Below are 18,331 nucleotides of genomic sequence, written 5' to 3'. Positions count from 1 at the left end.
TATTAAAGGTAAGTTAAAGAAAAGGTCTATAGTTTCGCTATAAAAATCTCAGCAGGAAGAATTTCCAGACCCTTTGAAGCTCAAGAATTCCATGACTTTTTCTACAGCGCTATTTTTTGGGCTGGTTCACCAGTGCGGGTGGCTACCAGAAGGCTGCATCTGCAGGTCAAATGTGCATGCGGCCTCAAACACAGTGCTTTCCGAATGAAGACAGCTCATAATCCGACTGCAGACTCTCTTGTGATGAGCAAGCAATTGGGCATACATGTGTGTTTCCCAAATTAAGGAGGTGGACATAAGGACAACCTGGCTACAAATACATTAATAATCACAATTTCTGGGTCCATTTCTGAAGTTTATTAGATTTATTAAGCAATAAATCTGAGACAACATATGGTTTAAGCACTGGGGTGGTGGAATTGGAATCCAACTTAGAAAATGTTTCTTTTTTATAGAAAATAGCCCTGGAAAAATGTGTGTTACGGGTGTTTCTTATCGCGATTGTCTTTCCAGATACGATAGTTCAGCACAGAGGCAAAAGTTAGCCAGGCTAAATAAGGGTACATCAAATATGCTGCTGTTTTGTTGACATGGTACCAGACAGTAGTTGTAGCTGTTGCTGCTCCTGTGGTGAGCAGTATAGTCACCAGCCCCTGAAAAAGAAATGAATGACGTTAAAATGAGTTCTTCATGGGATCCTAGAGCAGAGAGGGCTACAAAGAACTGCAACTTCAGCCACACACACCTTTGCCTTGTTTTTGTGCTGATTACACGGCATTTACCCAATGTAGTACTTGACCCCTTTAACAGCAACATACCCAAATATCCATGGGCTTTTGTAAAGCAAAAAGTCAAATGTCCAAAGCTCCAGGGATTTTGGTTGAGCATACCAACAATGATCTGTGCTCATTATTGCTCACATGCCCAAGTCCTTATTGTGGGAACTCTGCACAGCAGAATCTCCTTCCCTCTGCCATACATGAAGGATCATCCGTCAGCAACTTCAGATGTCTCTGAAAGTCAGATTTCTGGCCAGACTTCACGTGACTCATAAAACTGGACCCCATTATTGTTGAATGTTGCTTTTGGATTGTATTTTTGTATACTGGTTAGCGATTTATAAATATTAAGCAGTTAAAAATGCTTTAAAATTAATTAAAAACAAATAAGCATTCCTCTGACAACTCTACAACACATACAAGTTTCCCAGCGGGTAATTTATTGCTGAAAGAATTCCCTTAAGGCTGAAAGCTGGCAAACCACTGCTCTAAGCCACAAGGGCATGGACTGACACAGAGCATTGCCCCACTTACCCAGCCTGTTTGGTGCTTTCCGAAGAATATGGGGACCCATGACCAATTTAATGCCAGGTTTCCTGCGTACAGCCCAAGGGGAACCAGGGATTTTTCGTTGAAGCCTCCTAATTCCCTCCACACGAGGTAAGAACCATATCTGAAAGAATGGAAAATGTCATTTGTCAGAAAATGGACTGGGTGCATGAGGACTTTAACAGAAATCCTAAACTCCATACTGAGAATAATGCAAAAGTCATGAGACGCTAATACTTTCATACCTTGCCAGGGTTCCTGACCCATTAGAGAACACTGAAGTCTCCTTATTCTTCTCTACAAAGCCACCAATGCCTATATATTGTGCAGTGTTACTGTAACTATTAAGTGTATAAAATTTTACAAACCTGTTAACAATAATCCTAAATAATCCACCCCAAAATCAGTTGAATACTCATCACAATTGTTAATGTCACCATGTTTTTCATAACTATGTATGTTTCCCAAACTTCCGTTATTAACCATAACTTGCTACCTTTCCAAAACATTTCAACAAATTGATAATAGAAATTCCGTTACTGGGAGCGTCACAACCAAGGAGGTCTTGCTTATTAGAGTGTGAAGACAGTTGGCATAAATCAGGAGACCAAAGCTCAAATTCCTACTTGCCCTTAAACTTGCTCAGTGACATTTGCAGCCAGGCTCCTCTGATAAGGATAAAAACGAGTTTCTTAGAGGAAGGGTCGAATACATTGCATATGTGAGAAGTAAGAAATAAATGTGAATACATTAAAAGATGAGGTGGTTCAAGCAGCAAGGCTGTTCCTTTACATTTAAGTGTAATGTGCAATTACATGCGCCATTTGGCACATGATTCTTTAACATCAGCTTCGTTGGACTGGTCATGTTGTGCGGATGCCTGATAATCGTCTTCCAAAGCAACTACTCTATTCTGAACTTAAAAATGGAAAGCGTAATGCTGGTGGTCAACAAAAGAGGTTTAAAGACTGTCTTAAGGCAAATTTTTAAAAATGTAGTATAAACACCAACAATTTGGAAACACTTGTCTGTGAGCGCTCCAGTTGGAGAACAGCCTTTACCAAAGGTGCCGTGGGCTTTGAAGACACTCGAACTCAGGACACAAGGGAGAAACATGCTAAGAGGAAGGCACGCTTGGCAAATCCACACTGTGATCAACTCCCACCCGGAAACCAATGTCCCCACTGTGGAAGGATGTGTGGATCCAGAACTGGCCTCCACAGTCACTTATGGACTCATGGTTAAAACCGTGTTTATGGAAGACAGTCTTACTCGGCTATGAGTGATTGCCAAAGAAGAAGATGTGTAATCTTAGCTTGTGAAAACTAGCTTTTGCATTCTCTTCCACCAGGTGGCACTGAACAATGTGGAAAACACTTTGCAGAAACAACCTGTTCAAAACAGACGGGATCCCCTCCCTGTCCTGCTAACTAGGTCCCAGTGGCAGGGTTTCAAATCCCTGCTTTTAATAGGCAACCCAGTCAGATGGGCAGGGTACAAAAAATAACATTGTTATCATTGATTGCTTAGGTATGCAAATACCAAGGGGCAAGGCTACCTAACTTCCTGTACAGCCATTCCCTAAGCAAGTTCTCAGCTGCAAACCACACTCTGCAGCTCTGAAGGAAGCTGTTTCTTGCAAGCAAATGTCAGGGGTGCTGTCAGAAGGTGAAGCAGTGATGCCACACTAAGTTATCTTATGGCTGTCATGTGGCATTGGAGGAGAGCAGATGTTTTGCATGCAAAAGGACCCAGGTTTGATCCCTGGCATTTCCAAGTATTGCTGGAAAAGACCTGTTTGAAAGCAGTCAGTGAACACAAATGCTGATGCACCTGGAGCAATGGCCTCACTCAGCCTAAGGCAGCGTCATACAGGGCTACTGCACCTACCCCAGCATTTGTACTAGCAAATGTGCATGCTCCACCATTATTTATAGGTACGTATATTTATAGGCCTAGTACCAAGTGATACAGTGGTGCCTCGCAAGACAAAATTAATCCATTCCGCGAGTCTCTTCGTGTTGCAGTTTTTTCGTCTTGCGAAGCACGGCTATTAGCGGCTTAGCGGCTTTAAGAAAAAGGAAACAAACTCGCAAGAACTCACAAGACGTTTTGTCTTGCGAAGCAAGCCCATAGGGAAATTCGTCTTGCGGAACGACTCAAACGGAAAACCCTTTCGTCTAGCGAGTTTTTCGTCTTGCGAGGCATTCGTCTTGCGGGGCCCTACTGTACATACCTCAGCCTGTGCCCTTAAGTTCTAGATTGCAGACATCAAAACTTTACATCTCTGTGCAAGTGCTAAAAAAAACCTGGAAATGAACTTTTGCAACAATCTTCAGGAGCATGAAAATTCTCAAACTTCATGTTGCTAAGAATCTCTACTTTCATTTTCTTTTTAATAAGCAAGTTTTCTAGCCCATAGGGTAAAATATGGGCATAATCCCTTCAGATATCCAAAACCAGAAGAGAGCTTGATGGGATTTACTTAGGCAAGTTCAGATTTCTTAGTGTACATATTTTTAAAGGCCGTAAACAACTATATTGTAAATATAAGACTACATACCCCATTGACGAATATAATGCTCCCCAGACAGGTGGGAAAACCCAGTTGGGGGGGCGCCAAGATGGCTTCTCCAGTGATTCATACCACGTGGGCAGTTCTTTCTTGACAATCCTACCTCCCCAAATGCTCCCGGCGTTTGGCAAGAGTGTGAAAGCAACAGCAGGAGCCCACGAGGGAAGCGCTTCCATTTCTGAAACAAATATGCAAACTGGGTGAGAGTTGACTTTGCAAAGTGCAGTTTCAAAATATTAGCAGTGCAGAAAAGGTGATAGTTGGGCCTATATGCCTTTGCGTGCCAGTGGCTGAGGGTTCGAAAGCAAGGAAGGGTTGTGCCCTGCTGCAGCAACAAACTGGCCGCCTCAACTGGTTTCCAAAGACTGAAGGTGGAGAACTGATTCTATTGAACAGTGCTGCGTGTTTTCAGTTCATACAAAAAACTCTGTAGTGTTTGATTGGTGAGTCCCGAACATGTAGAATCATAGAATCGTAGAGTTAGACGGGACCTCTAGGGTCATGTAGTCCAACCCCCTGCAATGCAGGGATCTCAACTAAAGCACCCATGAACCGGACACAGAATTCCAGGTGTGGCAGAATAGAGGAGGACTATTACTCTCCCCTTGAGCTATCTGTGGTTACCCAACCCGTGTGTGCGTGTGTGCAATTCAGCATTTTTAAAAGTGCAAATGGGATTCAATTAGATTTAGGTGGGAAGAAGAGGATGAAGGTTGCAACTTTCCCAGGAGAAAGGTATTCCAGCAAATATGGTAATGGAAGCATTACCTGCGAGGAGGCCAAGCCTTATAAACAGCATCAGACACAGGAAGGTGTTACAGAAACCCGTATAACTTGTTCCAATTAATTGTTCTAACTGTTGCTTAGCATACTTAGAAAAGGCTCTTTTTGGGTGCAGCAAGGTAAAAAAAGCTCAGAGTTCACATATACTCCACCTGCCTGTTTTATGAACCTGAATTCCTGGACATGCTCTACGGTAGCAGTCCTAACCCCACTTGCCTGGAAGGAGGCCCCATTGAATTCAATGGGACATACTTCCGAGTTGACATGGTAAGGATTCCACTGTACCTCACTAGGTTATCCTTCCTGCCATAGTCAATAAGTTGTTTGTGCAAATAATTAGGTTTTTTTTTTATTACAACACCAGCAGCAACATGCAAAAGGTAAATGTTATCTCCATGCCAGGAAAAAATGTTGATTGTTTCATTTCTCTATATCCAGGTTCACTATGAAAGGCACAGGAACATCAGGGCCAGGGGTTTTTAAAGATATTGACTCTGCCAACCATGGGAATGAGAATTAATTCCCTACTGGAGGCAAATGTGCTAAAGGAAAACGCCCATCCTCCTCTCTTCAGTGTAATTTGAACTCTCTACATAATACATTTGGTAAAATAGGGCAGAGGTTGTGTAAGTTATTACAATGCTTCTACAACAAGCCTAACAGGAAAAAAGTGGCTTCAAAAGTAAGAGACGTGATCAGTTAAACAAGTAGAGACCTTTCCACTCCTATCAAGTTGTCCTGTGAAATTGGACTTGTTTCATAATGTTTGCAAAACTTATCACCCTTTTTATGTAATCTCGCCATGTAATGGTTGTGGCTGAACTGCAGCCATTTTACACATTCACTCTGTTTTGTAACAGCCAGCTCAAGTGGGGCTCGGGAAGAAAATGGATATAATAAAAAGCCCCCACCCCAAGTAACGGTACCACCCAAAGCTGCTCATTTGCAGAGTGGACTGGCTGACATCAATTGACAAGCCACCCAAATCCATTTATTTCAGTGAATCTGCTTAATTTGGATAGGCATCACTCACTGGACATAGTAGGGGTTAATTGCTACGCTTTAACCAATCCAGGAGCAAAGAAAGTCTATGCAGGTTGGGAAATTCATTCTGGACTAAGAATCCACCCAAAAAGAATGTGCCTTTAACAGCCGCTTGGCAGGCTAGAAATTAGCAAGTGAAGTGCCCCCACCCCCACCCGCTCACTGTGACTCACTGTGACTCTCTGCCCTGAGACCTCCAGGTATAGGGCGGTATATAAATTCTAACAACTACTACTGACCTGAGGAAGTGAAAACTGCACGCTCTCCCCTTAGCTGAGTTAAGATAAATTACTTCATTTTCTGGTCCCTTGTGTCCTCACATTTGTTTTTGTTCATTTCTGTATTCTAACTGTTCATCGGATAAGGGAGGATATTTTGGTCTTTGCCCTATTAATCCTTTAGCCCCAGTACTTCTGCAACAACCAACAATTTAACTGGAAGAAAGTTAGGCTACTGTTAAGGGCTCAAAGGCAAGACCAGAAACAAAAGGTGGCAAGTGAACAGATTGCCTCCTTTTGTTTCTGGCCTTTAATAGCAGCTCCACATTTTACATGTGAATTTTTCTCAGCACTTTTTCTGCAGGTCAAGAAAAGCTTTCTCTGCTGAATTCCATGCTGGCCAAGGGAGAAGAGCAGGGCCAGGTGTGGTGGCTGAAGAGGGTGACATCCCTAAAAATCTTCATGGAGATTTGCCAAAGGATGGTAAAACGTGTTGCTACAGAACGATAATCACATTTAATCTCATGTAAATTAAATTCAGGCAGTCATAACTTTCAGTCTCCAGTGCAAATCATCATTGAAATCCATGCTACTCCATTCAAATTTTTTAAAACTGCTTCAGGGTAGTGTGGGAGTTAAGCATGTCAGAATCAGGACCTGCTCTACCAGTCAGATTTCTGCTTTCTTTAGACACTTAACCCCTACAACTCCTGCTTGCAAACTTGCTTTGTTATAGCCAAGTACCGACTCCTAGTTGCGAAGGTAGCTGCTGTCTAACGTGTGTCTTTAAAGCTGAACGGCATGCAGAAATTCAACTGTTGAAACAAAGTGTTGAAAGAAATCATCCAGTGAATTAACACACAGCTATGAAGGCCTCTAGAGCCCTGGCCTTAAAAAGGCAGCAACAGAGGCAGATTTATAAAGTTGCTTCTCTCCTGTTGAATGCTCTGAGCCAGTGTGGAACTGTAGAAGAACCCAGAGCAAGGTTAACTTTTCAAGAAAAGGCCCACATCACCAAACAGCCCTAATACGCAATTCATTCAACCCCAATGACCGTAGCCCATTTAAATCGTGGGTGCTAGGCAGTTAGTTTTGGGTGAACAGGCTGGTGATGGGGGGCTGTTTTGCTGTAACTGCCCCCACCCCCTAAAAAAAACTCTGAACAAGTTATAAATACAGCTCTTTATTCAATTGCACTGGGCAAATTGTTCCAAATCTCCAGGAGGGGATGGAAGAGATTTATCTAGAGGTGCCAGAGGACCCCCTGCTCTTTAGGAGAAGCCTGGAAAGCGGGGAGCTGGGGTAGCACCCCAACCGCATCCTCTGCAGCAAGCTGTGGGGTTTGCTTTCTCCTGTTTAGTTTCTATGTTGGCAGCTGAGGAGACCAGGCTGCATCTCTCCAGGCTTCCGTTTTCAGTTGCTCGACTTCTCCAAACTTGCTCGCCCGCGGAGGTGGGGATCGCAGATGCGCTGCCAGGATTTCACGCCGCCCTTCAGCGGTTACTACGTTACCTGCTCAGGGCGCCCAGGTAACAATATCTCTGGCAACAGGAGGACCATCGGGGATACGCGCCCGACTCGGCGGAGCCCCTGCCTTCCTCGCAAGCTGTGGGTAACGCCCTTCCCAAGTTAGGCACAACCTCCTCGTGCCTTTGCCTTTATATGGACTCCCTCCTTTTCTTTTCTTTTCTTTCCTTCCCTTTCCTACGATCCTGGAGGTTTTTAAGCAGAGGTTCGGGACGGCTCAGTCGGGAGACCTTGAAACTCTTAAATCTCAAGGTCGCGGGTTCGAACCCCACGTGGCAGGTTCGTGCATTGCAGGGGGGGTTGGACTAGATGACCGGGGGATCCCTTCCAGCTCTACAGGTCCTAGGAAGCTGCCCACGCTCCTAGCCCTCAGTGCGCATCTGCTGCAGCAAGCGCTCTCAAAGGTGTTAGATCCCGTACCTGCGTCTGCTGCTGCTGCCGCTGCTTCCTCCGCTGACCTCGCTGCTCGGAGAAAGCGAAAGGGTTGTGGGAAAGGAAGCGAGGGAGCGGCCCACGGGGCGGGCGGGCGGGCGGGAGGCGGAGAAGGGAGCAGGGGGCGCGCCCATCTCGAGGCCGAGCGCTTTGGGAAACAGAAAGAAGCCACTCCTAGCAGCGCCTGATTCATAACACAGAACGCAACCATTTCATCATGGGACCCCGGGGCAGCCAGAAAGTATAACACAACGCGTCTGTTATGCACGAGCCTCTTACACAGGTGCCTTAATCGAAATAAAATAAAATAAATTCTTTCCAGTAGCACCTTAGAGACCAGCTAAGTTTGTTATTGGTATGAGCTTTCGTGTGCATGCACACTTCTTCAGATACTTCTTCAGATACAGGTGCCTTAAGTATGGCTGAAAACTTCGGTGAGAGGCCTGAGTTTGCTTTTGCCGGCTCATCTCATTGACATTAGGTCTACTTTGAGACAAAGAGAGTCTCATTTCCTTTTTCTCTTCAGATCTATCATATTTGAAAATCCCTTCTTGCAACAATGTGTTATGAACTGTAGAATAATGCTCTTAAAAAGAGGGGTGGATACAGTTTCTGGTTGTGTGTCCATAAAAAATTATTTTGATGGCATAGTATACAAGACTAAGGGACGCGGGTGGCGCTGTGGGTTAAACCACAGAGCCTAGGGCTTGCCCATCAGAAGGTTGGCGGTTCAAATACCCACGACGGGGTGAGCTCCCGTTCTTCGATCCCAGCTCCTGCCCACCTAAGTAGTTCGGAAGCACAACAAGTGCAAGTAGATAAATAGGTACCGCTCCAGTGGGAAGGTAAACGGCATTTCTGTGCGCTATTCTGGTTCACCAGAAGCGGCTTAGTCATGCTGGCCACATGACCCGGAAGCTGTACGCCGGCCAATAAAGCGAGATGAGCACTGCAACTCCAGTCGGCCATGACTGGACCTAATGGTCAGGGGTCCCTTTACCTTTACCTATACAAGACTAGGCTAAAATGTCTACATGTTTCTTTGTCCTGCCACACTTGCCATTCTCTCCTGCAACACCCTTGGAGAACCACTGCTTCAAAACTTGGTTCTTTGGTGGAAATGGCCTTTTCCCTTCTCTCTCTGCCACATCACAGCTGAGCCAATGCGTGCTTTTTATTTTATTTTAGGAACTGCAAGAAGGCCCTCCAAGAAATTCTGAAGGTTTAAGGCAAATGCGGGAGACAGAGGTAGCAGAAAAGAGAGAGGCTCCCAGGTGAGAGCCTATGGCTTTAAGCAATGCATATTTTCCTTTGCTGTAAGTCGCTTGGAGACCTTCAGGTGACAGCTGGGGGGGGGGCAAGGTGCTCGAGAAGCTGCAGGCATGTTTGGAGGAAATCGGTTATCTGGACCCATGACTCCTCCCTCTTGATCCCACCATTTAAGCTAAAACACTATGGTCATGAAAGAAAAACACAAACATTCCTGTTTTATAGTTGCCCTTTATTTTTTTTTATTTTCAGCAGTATAAAGGTAACTTCAACACACAGACTAAGCTCATCAGGCCTTAACTTCTAAGCAGAGATGTATATTTAATTGCATTTTTAGATGTGACATTTAAGAGAACTTAAGGTAAAGGTAAAGGTACCCCTGCCCGTACGGGCCAGTCTTGACAGACTCTAGGGTTGTGTGCCCATCTCACTCAAGAGGCCGGGGGCCAGCGCTGTCCAGAGACACTTCCGGGTCACGTGGCCAGCGTGACATCGCTGCTCTGGCGAGCCAGAGCCGCACATGGAACGCCGTTTACCTTCCCGCTAGTAAGCGGTCCCTATTTATCTACTTGCACCCGGAGGTGCTTTCGAACTGCTAGGTTGGCAGGCGCTGGGACCGAGCAGCGGGAGCGCACCCCGCCGCGGGGATTCGAACCGCCGACCATGCAATCAGCAAGTCCTAGGCACTGAGGCTTTTACCCACAGCGCCACCCGCGTCCCCCCTAAGAGAACTTAAGAGGTAAATAAATGCACACATCAAAAGTTAACCACCAGAATGTCTATGGGGATTAGAAATGTCTATATTGCAACAAAGAAAAAAAGTTGTGGAACCTTAAAGACTATCAGATTGGATTAAGATTCAGGTAGCCATGTTGGTCTGACGCGGTCGAAATATATACAGTATTAAAAAATATTAAAAATGTCCAGTAGCACCTTAAGAGTTTGTTCTTGGTATAAGCTTCTGTGTGCATGCACACTTCTTCAGCTACCAAAGATTAGATTAAGGTGTATCTATCTCCCTTAACATCTTCACACTTTAAACATATACGAATCTAGAAAAGTCTGTGTCTCTTTAATTCTGTGACTCACAGCACACACACACACGCAACAACCTGGCACATATGTACTCCTCAGAGCCATACGTGCCAGTGGATTTGTGCCTCTGTGTTTTTGTGGTAGATACGTGTCTGTGGATTTGTGCCTCTGTATTTGCTGCTAACACCCACGAGCACGTGTAGAGAGACGGGGGGACCTTGGGTGGGGTGGAACCCTCTTTTCTACGGCTCGGGTTTCCAGGCCGCGGCGGGGGAAGCTTTTTGCTGACGGACCGGGCCTTGCATTTTTCGCTCTCCAGCCCCGCACGCGGAAGGAGGCTCCCGTTGCCATGGCGACCTCCGCCGCGCCGCGCCTGCTGCCGCCGGGCCTCTCGGCAGGCCGCGCTCTCCTCTTCCCGGCCCTGCGGCGATGGCTCAGCCGAGGCGGAGCCCCGAGGCCCCCCGGCGCGGGGGAGGCGGCGAGCGCGGCGGGGCTCTTGCGGGACGCGGCGGCGGAGGAGGAGGCGCCGCGGTCGGGGCCTGGCGGGAAGGCGCGCCGGGCTCCCGAGGAGGCTTCGGTGCTGCTCTTCCCCGGCCAGGGCAGCCAGTTCGTGGGGATGGGCCGCGGCCTCCTGCGCTACCCGAACGTGCGGGAGCTGTACCGCCTGGCCGAGGGCGTCCTGGGCTACGACCTGCTCGGCCTCTGCTGCGAAGGGCCCGGCGCCCAGCTGGAGCGCACCGTGCACAGCCAGCCCGCCGTCTTCGTCAGCTCCCTGGCCGCCGTGGAGAAGCTGCACCAGGAGCAGCCCAGGGTGAGGGGGCACCCCGGGGGCATCTAGTCCAGCCCCCGGCCAGGCAGGAGTCTCAGCTAGAGCAGCCGCCTCCCCTAGGCAGGCGCCCGCCCGCCCGCTGGGGTGGGAAGGCAGGGGGCAGAGCAGGAGCATCTCCCACCCCCAGGGCTTCCAGCAACTGGCATTCAGAAGCGCTGACTGTGGTGGCCATGGGTTGCCCTCTCCTCACCTCCATTTGTCTAATCCAGGGGTGCCCAAACTTTTTTCAAAGAGGGCCTGTTTTGATGAAGTGAACATGCCTGAGGGCCGGCCAAAGTTACTGACCTTTTTAAAGGATTGATGTTGTGCTTTTTCTTAGATTTCACCCCCCCCCCCCAGGAAATAAACTGCCAGAGGCCGGATTAAACCAACCGGCGGGCCGGATTAGGCCCCAGGGCCAGACTTTGGACACGCCAATCCTCTTTTAAAGGCCGCCACCTCCTGTAGGAGGGAGTGCCGTAGTTTGACCACTTGGGTTTTGTCTGCCCCAAACTCTCCCAACGTTCAGCTTCCTGGGATGCTTCACTAGAGTTCTATGTTAGGAGAGAGGGAGGGAGGCTTTCCTCTGCCCACTTTCTCTGTGCCAAGGAGAAAGAAGCAGGCTGCGCCACAATTGACAGTGCACACGGGGATGGGGTGCCATTCCTGCTTTTCTCACACTATGTGAACTGCGTAAGGTGTTTCTGGATCACTTCCACTTGTTACTTACTGGAGACTTTTTAAATTTCTACAGGTAGTGGAGAGCTGTGTGGCAGCTGCTGGATTCAGCATTGGAGAATATGCAGCCCTTGTTTTTGCAGGAGCCATAGACTATGCAGAAGGTATCAAGAAAGTACCCTTGCACTTTCATATTAAATGTTTATCTAAAATCTTTGCAATGCAAGGATAGCATGTAGCTGGGGGGCATGGCGGGGGGGGGGGTGTAGCCCCAGGTGCACAATTTGGGGGTGGGGCACAAACCAGGCACCCCCCTGGGATCCCCATCCTGCCCTGTCTGCTGCTGGGGGTCTCTGGGCCCTGGAGCCCAGCCTCACTGCTGCATCTCCAGCCTCCTTGCTGAATGGCTGCCTGGCCAGCATTGGGGGAGTGGGATTCACATGCCAAGGCTCTTTGACTGGGCTCCTCCTTTTGCAAGTGGGGAGGCAGAGCAGCATGGCCCTGCTTGGTTCCAGTGGTGATGGCTGCCCACGTGCACATGCACCCCAGGTGACCACCCCACCCCTGCCCACGTGCACATGCGCCCCAGGTGCCAGCAGGCAACTCGTGTTGCTGACTCTGGCGCATTAGTCTTGGCACACAATTCTTTGTGGTCCTCTGCTAGTGAAGGCAGTGGCCGAGCTTCATGCTCTGGCACCGGGAGGGGGGCGGAGAGCAGGCAGGGGTGGGGCACACCGCCCGCAGGGGCGTGGTGCCCAGCACGGGCAGGGAGGCAGCCACGATGGAACCCCACCAGGGTCGCGCTGCCGGGGGCGGTGCGCTCCCCTCACGCTCCTCTTCCTCCGCCACTGAGTGAAGGGTATCTTAGTGTCCAGCTATTTTATTTCTTCCTCAACTTTATGTGTTACATCTTTGTGCTATTTAAGTAATAAGTAAGTAAAATTGAAATCCAGATCAAGTCCATATAATGTGTACAAAAGTATAAAGTATAACCAACTTTGCAGTGGATAAAATGTGAGGATTTCTTGTATTAATATCTTCATAGACATATTGGGAATAAGTTGTAAGATTCTGAATTTAAATATCATTGCTTGCAGGAAAGTTGCTTCAGCTAGTCTGAAGTCTAGCTTCTGTTGACATAAATACAGTTTGGGGCAGACAGTAGCTTAGTTGAGCATTATGCGAAATCATGACTTGTATGAACTCTATTAACTGAAACCATGGTTTGAGCTTCCAAACACCCAAAAGGCTTGCTAAGCCATGGATGACAAATTCACTTCAAACCGTGGTTTCTGTTTGTTGGCTTGTTAATTCAGGTGTGCAAAAGCATAGACTACATTGGACATCACACTGAACTATGTTTTAGCATAGCGTGCATGAGCCCAGCTTCTCCGGCTTTTGTGCCTCTCCTTTCCCAGCTCTGGTGACATGGGAAGCAACATTTACAGGTGAAACTCGAAAAATTAGAATATCGTGGAAAAATTCATTTATTTCAGTAATTCAACTTAAAAGGTGAAACTAATATATGAGATAGACTCATGCCAAGAGAAAGATGAGAGACATGAGACCGAGCAATGCAGAAGAGCTGAAGGCTGCTATTGAAGCATCCTGGTCTTCCATAACACCTCAGCAGTGCCGCAGGCTGATAGCATCCATGCCACGCCGCATTGAGGCAGTAATTGATGCAAAAGGGGCCCCAACCAAGTACTGAGTACATATGCATGCTTCTACTTCTCAGAGGTCCAATATTGCTCTATTTGCAATCCTTGTTTTGCTGATTTTATTTAATATTCTAATTTTCTGAGATTGTTAATTTGGGGTTTTCATCATCTGTATGCCATAATCATCACAATTATAACAAATAAAGGCTTGACATATCTCGCTTTGCATGTCATGAGTCTATCTCATATATTAGTTTCACCTTTTAAGTTGAATTACTGAAATAAATGAACCTTCCCACGATATTCTTATTTTTTGAGTTTCACCTCTAAATAAAAGCAGAAGTGAACACTTCAGTACTCTTCTCAGCTGTGGGACTGGACAAGCCTAGGAGGCTAGACTTGTTTATGCCATGCTAAATGAGAGTTTGGTGTGATGTCCAAATGACTAAATTTCCTTAGGCATGGCTTGGCATGTTATGTGAATGCAGCCTATCTATGTTAACCAGAGTGAAAGCATGAAAAAATATACATATGGGTCCCTGTTGCAAGAATCCAAATGCCAGCCCTTCATGCTTAATTTTCCTGGATACTTAGGTTCTGGTCATCTTGAATCTACATTAGTGGTGTTTTAGGGAACCCCTGAACTCTGTGGATGTGTATCAGATGTTCTTCAGTTGTGGACAAGGACCACACAGCTGCATGGGTGTGTTCCGTGGTGTGCTTTCTGTTCATGGCAGACAGCAGCCTAGCCAGTGTTCTTTATAACTGACTGTGCATTCTGGAACAGGTCCCAGAATCTTCTGCACCACATGCAAGTACTGGGGTGGTCAGTTTGATATGGAAAGGGTTCCCTGGGAGTAAAAAAGTTTGAAAGCTGCTACTCTACATCACAGAATACAATATTGTGTAAGTGAACATTTCAGAGTTTTCACCTCCCTATCTGTGTAATTGTTACATGGAAACATGCATTTGAGTTTGTAAAGTCACAGCCAATTTTCTTTGTAGCTTCCATTTATCTTATGCTGAAGTTAAGTCCTCTTAGAGTTTCTTTCTTTTCTCTAGCCTTATATGCAGTGAAGGTGCGTGCTGAAGCCATGCAGGAGGCATCGGAAGCTGTCCCAAGTGGAATGTTATCTGTTATTGGCCGGCATAATTCAAATTATGTCACTGCTTGCTTGGAAGCTCGTGAATATTGCAAGTCATTGGGCATTGAAAATCCTGTATGTGAAGTTTCAAACTACTTGTTTCCAGGCAGCAGAGTCATTGCAGGACATTTGCAGGTATTATTTCAAAATAATGGTTCTGAATATCTGGAAATTGGTGGGGTTTTCAGTAGCACTGCTGACAGCCAAGAGAACAGTACTACTTAGTCATATTCTGTATTTTGAGGGGAGAAGTTTGCTTGCTTGTTATATGAATTGTATTTTTATCCTGCTTTTTTTTACATGCAAAGTACCTATACTAATAGCCATCAATTGATATATTTAATTTTTAAAGATAACAATAAACACATTTAAAACCAGTTCACAATAATAAGAACAATAGTAATGAGAATAGCAGAAGAACAGCAATAAAAATAAGTTAATGTTTGAAATCAAAGGAGCAATGAAAAGATTTTCACTGATTTCTAAAGGGCGGGGAGTACAATAGATTTAGGCAAACAGGTCTTACAGACAAGCACATTTGCAGTGGGAAAAGGGCTGCCCTCCTCAGACAGAGGTGATATCAGGGCCAGATGACCTCATAGTGAAAGGGGCTCCCTGGTTTACCCGACTGTAAGTTTTTCTAGCTTTAAAGTTAGGCATCAGTACCTCGGATTGAACATAGGCACTGACTGGTGGAGCTCCTTAATATTCCCAGTGCATGCTGTTCTGCTAACCCTGGTCAACAGCTGTGCAGCTACATTCTGAAGTTTCTGAGCAATATTCAAAGGCAGCCGCTTGTAATTGGGATTAGAATTGAAGCCTGTCACCTGGCAACAGGATCTAACTGACATGCAGTGATGATGTAAAGCACATGTAGCAACCTAGTGCTCTCCAAATGTTTTGAACAAAGCTCTCCTCAGCCCCAGGCAGCATGGCCAATAGTCAGGGGTGATCAGAGATGTATTCCAACAACATATGGAGAGCACCACATTGGCTACCCTTGGTATAAAACAAAAATGGAAACGCAACAAATGCAATTCAGGTATAAAAGCCACCCACCAACATTTGGGTAGCAAAGTCTAAGCCAGTACTTTACATTTCCCTATAAAGTTTTAAGTCTCTGTTGAACAACAACTACCAGACTTTTAGAAAACATCTGAAGGCAGCCCTGTTCAGGGAAGCTTTTACTGTTTGATGTATTAGAGTATTTTAATAATTTTTTTGGAAGCCACCCAGAGTGGCTGGGGAAGCCCAGCCAGATGGGCGGGGTACAAATAATAAATTATTATTATTATTATTATTATTATTATTATTATTATTATTATTATTATTATTATTATCATCATCCTCTGACTTGTAGGCCACAATGAATTTATAGGGTTTTCCTAAGAGCCAAATGACATTAACAGCAGTTCTAGATTGAAGGCAGTAACTCTGTTTTTGTGGTTCAGTCTTCTGTTTCGTTTTTATTTCAGGCTTTGGAGTTTTTGCAGCAAAATTCGAAAAAATACTCATTTGTGAGAGTGAAAATGCTGCCAGTCAGTGGTGCTTTTCATACACAACTTATGGAACCAGCAGTGGGACCTTTGTCTGAAGCCCTCAACTCAATTAATATCCAGAAGCCTCTCATACCTGTCTATTCAAATGTGGAAAACCGGAGATACACTGAACCGAAACAGATCCAGCGCTTGTTAGTGAAGCAGTTGGTTTCACCAGTGAAATGGGAGCAGACGATGCATGCCATCTATGAAAGGAAAAAAGGAGTAGGATTTCCTTATACTTATGAAGTGGGGCCTGGGAAACAGCTAGGAACAATCCTAAAAGGCTGCAATTTGAAGGCCTGGAAGTTCTATAAACATATTGATGTTTCAGAAGATGAAAAAGCATAGAGATGTCTGTAGGAAAAGTTTTCATTTTAAATGGATTTATTTTTAGGTAAAAACGAAATCATACAAGCCCTGGAGGAAGACACAACATAGTCTTTTGGAGAGGGAGCTGTATACCGTTGTGCCATTGCTATCTCCCTACACAACTAGCACAGAAGAATTGCTTGTTACCTCAGAGGCCACTCTGGGTCTCACTTCTTCAGACAAACAGATTTGACCATGACTCATCAATTACTTTGCTACAAACTTTTTAAAGAATTGTTTTATATAAGCTTGATCAATAGTACCTGCATTGGCCAAAGAATCGTGGTGACTTATGCTCAGTGTCTTGCTTTAACTTTTAAGAATCAGTGAAATAATAATAAAGTTAAAATGTTTTCTTTGTTTTACATATCATTTATTGTGGGTGGGAGATCTGCATTTGGTGTATAATTGGTAACTGTAACTCGCCCCACTGAGATAATATATTGGATGCAGTGATTGCGTTACCCATTGTATGCTATCTATTCATAATGTCCCATTAGTTTTTTAGAATACTCACTCACACTATTAAGGTCCCCATTTTGCAAAGTACCTCATCAGTTTTCCTTCTGGACATGAGTAAAATTATAAATTAGGCACCACAGGACCCCTCTCGCTCTCCAGGCTTCAGCGAAAGCCTGCATTCGCTCCATAGGACGCACACACATTTCCCCTTCATTTTGGGAGGGGAAAAAGCGCGTCCTATACAGCGAAAAATACGGTAGCTGGTAACAGCATTGGTGTTTAAGCGCCAGGAGTTTTTCTTGAGACACTTCCATCTGTTCAGAAGATGTCCAGAAAGAAAAGCTGGGAAACGTTACATGGCATCCCAGGCCACTCTCAACTTACACGGAGTTCCATGGAGAACACCTATAGCCAAAATCACATATAGTCAAAGCACATTAGGTTCAACAGCAGGTGGATTGCCAAAGTTTTTCCCCTCAGATGCCCATCACCTTTTTAAATTCCCCCCCCCCCAGCGCATAAAGCTGATTGTGCAAAGTTAAGTGTGTAAATTGCAAGTTACCTGTATTCTTGCTAACAGCCTTCCAATATATGTTTGCTTTTCAGTCAAAAGTATAAGGGTAGTGCAGCACTGTGTTGTGTTAAGTGGCTTACAGTGCAATCTTCTGCCACTCTGAGAAAAGGCAGGACTTAAGGGAAAACACAGGATATTGGTCCCATGATTATATCATGAGAATGCTGCATAAAAAGCGAGTGAAGAAAATGTTACCATCCCACACTGAACACTTGCTGTGGAAGCACTCCTAACAGTGGATGGATTTTAGATATTCTTGCTAGAATCATCTCAGGTAGTCTCCTGCCAGAGGATGGCAGTGGTGTATAAATCATTTCTTACAGCTGAGATAGGTAAAAAAATTGCTTTTTTTTTGGGTAGCAAATACAAAATGTAAGCATGCTTTTTGTTTGTGCGACACCTGTGGGTTGAAATAAATCTCAGTGTCCAAAAGCATTGAACTGCAATAAAAAAAAGAGTTCCTGGATCTTCCTCAAGTCACAAGTCAGTGAGTTACAAACTGAAAGATATACATCTTTCAGACTAAATTATATTTTTTGAAACATCGGGATTTCAGTTCTAATAAAACCAGTGCATTATGTCAATGTAGTTTCTTGATTCTTGGCTATTCAACAACCACTTCTAGATATGAAAATCCACTCTTAGAGCTGAGCTCTGCTGCCATGATTTGCAGACATGGTATATTTCGGGCAGGATCTTATTGCTAAATGTGAGCCAGCAGTAGAAGGCTTAGGTAAGCTGGCACCGGACTATAACCAGCATTGGACTGCACAGTTCAGTGTTATCTACAATAGCACCTTTCTGAAAGGAATAGAGGTACAGTTTCTATGAAGAAGAAGTTTCTATGAAGAAATTGTTCATCGTAAATCTGAAACTGATTTC

General features: G+C 45.3%; 2 protein-coding genes across 2 annotated transcripts; one reads left to right on the top strand and one right to left on the bottom strand.

Moving 5' to 3' along the window:
- Window positions 1-342: 342 nt before the first annotated feature.
- TSPO (translocator protein) lies at window positions 343-8,041 on the bottom strand. The gene is given in 5 exon segments (XM_028728736.2): window positions 343-653; window positions 1,314-1,452; window positions 3,892-4,081; window positions 7,896-7,989; window positions 7,991-8,041. Coding segments are annotated over 5 exon segments (648 nt in total). The 3' UTR covers window positions 343-479.
- A 2,476-nt stretch (window positions 8,042-10,517) lies between these two features.
- Window positions 10,518-16,773, top strand: MCAT (malonyl-CoA-acyl carrier protein transacylase). Its single transcript, XM_028728737.2, has 4 exons — window positions 10,518-11,022; window positions 11,774-11,861; window positions 14,421-14,638; window positions 15,979-16,773. Exons 1-4 carry the CDS (start codon window positions 10,561-10,563, stop codon window positions 16,390-16,392), a joined length of 1,182 nt encoding a protein of 393 aa, XP_028584570.2. The 5' UTR covers window positions 10,518-10,560; the 3' UTR covers window positions 16,393-16,773.
- The last annotated feature ends 1,558 nt before the right edge of the window (window positions 16,774-18,331 follow it).

This window comes from Podarcis muralis, chromosome 6 (assembly GCF_964188315.1).
Source record: "Podarcis muralis chromosome 6, rPodMur119.hap1.1, whole genome shotgun sequence".
In the NCBI taxonomy this organism is placed as follows: domain Eukaryota; kingdom Metazoa; phylum Chordata; class Lepidosauria; order Squamata; family Lacertidae; genus Podarcis; species Podarcis muralis.
Note: the sequence above shows the minus strand (reverse complement) of the source record. Positions and strands in the feature narration are given on the sequence as shown.